Source organism: Chaetura pelagica, unplaced genomic scaffold, assembly GCF_000747805.2.
Source record: "Chaetura pelagica isolate M959 unplaced genomic scaffold, ChaPel_1.0 scaffold591, whole genome shotgun sequence".
In the NCBI taxonomy this organism is placed as follows: domain Eukaryota; kingdom Metazoa; phylum Chordata; class Aves; order Apodiformes; family Apodidae; genus Chaetura; species Chaetura pelagica.
In genome coordinates this window covers 174,639-175,697 of record NW_009951959.1, presented here as the reverse complement: position 1 = coordinate 175,697, position 1,059 = coordinate 174,639, and the positions used below count along the sequence as shown (strand labels likewise).

At 62.9% G+C, this 1,059-nt stretch overlaps 1 protein-coding gene across 1 annotated transcript in view; it reads left to right on the top strand.

Annotated features, from left to right (window-relative positions):
- CERCAM (cerebral endothelial cell adhesion molecule) overlaps window positions 1-776 on the top strand; it is a 3,481-nt gene extending 2,705 nt beyond the window's left edge. Inside the window, exon 10 of the mRNA XM_010000701.1 lies at window positions 542-776. Within this exon, the coding sequence (XP_009999003.1) occupies window positions 542-776 (235 nt within the window). The remainder of the gene's footprint in view (window positions 1-541) is intronic.
- The last annotated feature ends 283 nt before the right edge of the window (window positions 777-1,059 follow it).

The following is a 1,059-nucleotide window of genomic DNA, read 5'->3' as shown; positions in this document are numbered from 1 at the left end:
TGCAGCAAAGGGGGAGCAGCCCCCTCCATCTCAGTGCCGGGGGGCTGGGTGGACCCCCGCCCATGGTTGTGGGTCTCAGCTCCATCTTGGGGCACCTCCTTTGCCCCCCTTCCTGAGGAGGGGTCAGTGGTGAGGCTGTGTCTGAGGAGGAGGAGGCAATTTAGAGAGGGGGGTGAGCACTGAGGGGGCCAGGTGTCCTGGGGGAGAGGGGGTGGGAAAACCAGTGGGCAGGAGGTGAAACAGGGGGGATTAGGAGTGTAAAAGAGAGGCTGGAGGTGGATGGAGCCCCTCAGGCTGGCGGGCAGAGGGGGGTCCTGTCCCCTCCGCAGCCCCTCTTCAGCCCTGGTCCCTCTCCAGCTGTGCTCTGCGGGCAGCAGCAGCGCAGGGCACCCCCAGCTCAGCCCCCTTCCCAGACCCCCTCCCCACCACCCTGTGTCCCTCCCCAGGTGGTCAGGACACTTTTCCCAGCCCTTTTTTCTCCCCTCCCGGGCCATTCTCCATAAGTCAATGTTTCCTCTCGGGTCTGTTCTACCTTCCTCAGTGAGGATTACAAGCAGCACTTCACCCCCCGGGACCTGCTGGTGTTTTCAGCTCGTCCCCTCCTGGTTTATCCCACCCACTACGCCGGGGACAGCAACTGGCTGAGTGACACCGAGACCTCCACCATCTGGGATGACGATGCCAAGAAGACGGACTGGGCTGGCTCACAGAAGAGCCTGAGGGACTCGCAGAGCAGCACCAGCCACCTCCGTTCTGCTGCCCGTGATGAGCTCTGAGGGTGAGCAGAGCCGTGGGACCCGGGTGGGTGGGCACAGGGACAGGGGACCGAGGGGCTGGGGAGCATCTCCATGATGTGTCCTGGCCACCTGGATTCTCTTTGCTGCACTGCAGCAGCTCTCCCCATCAAAGCATCAGGAAATGGAGATGAGACCTTCTTCTCCAGGGAGGAAAAGGGATGTGGGACATTGATGTCCCACGTGGGGCTGTGTTGGGCTGGAGGGACCAGGGGACCGGGTCCTGCTGCTCCCCAGTTCCTTCAGCAAGGAGGGGACAACGGTC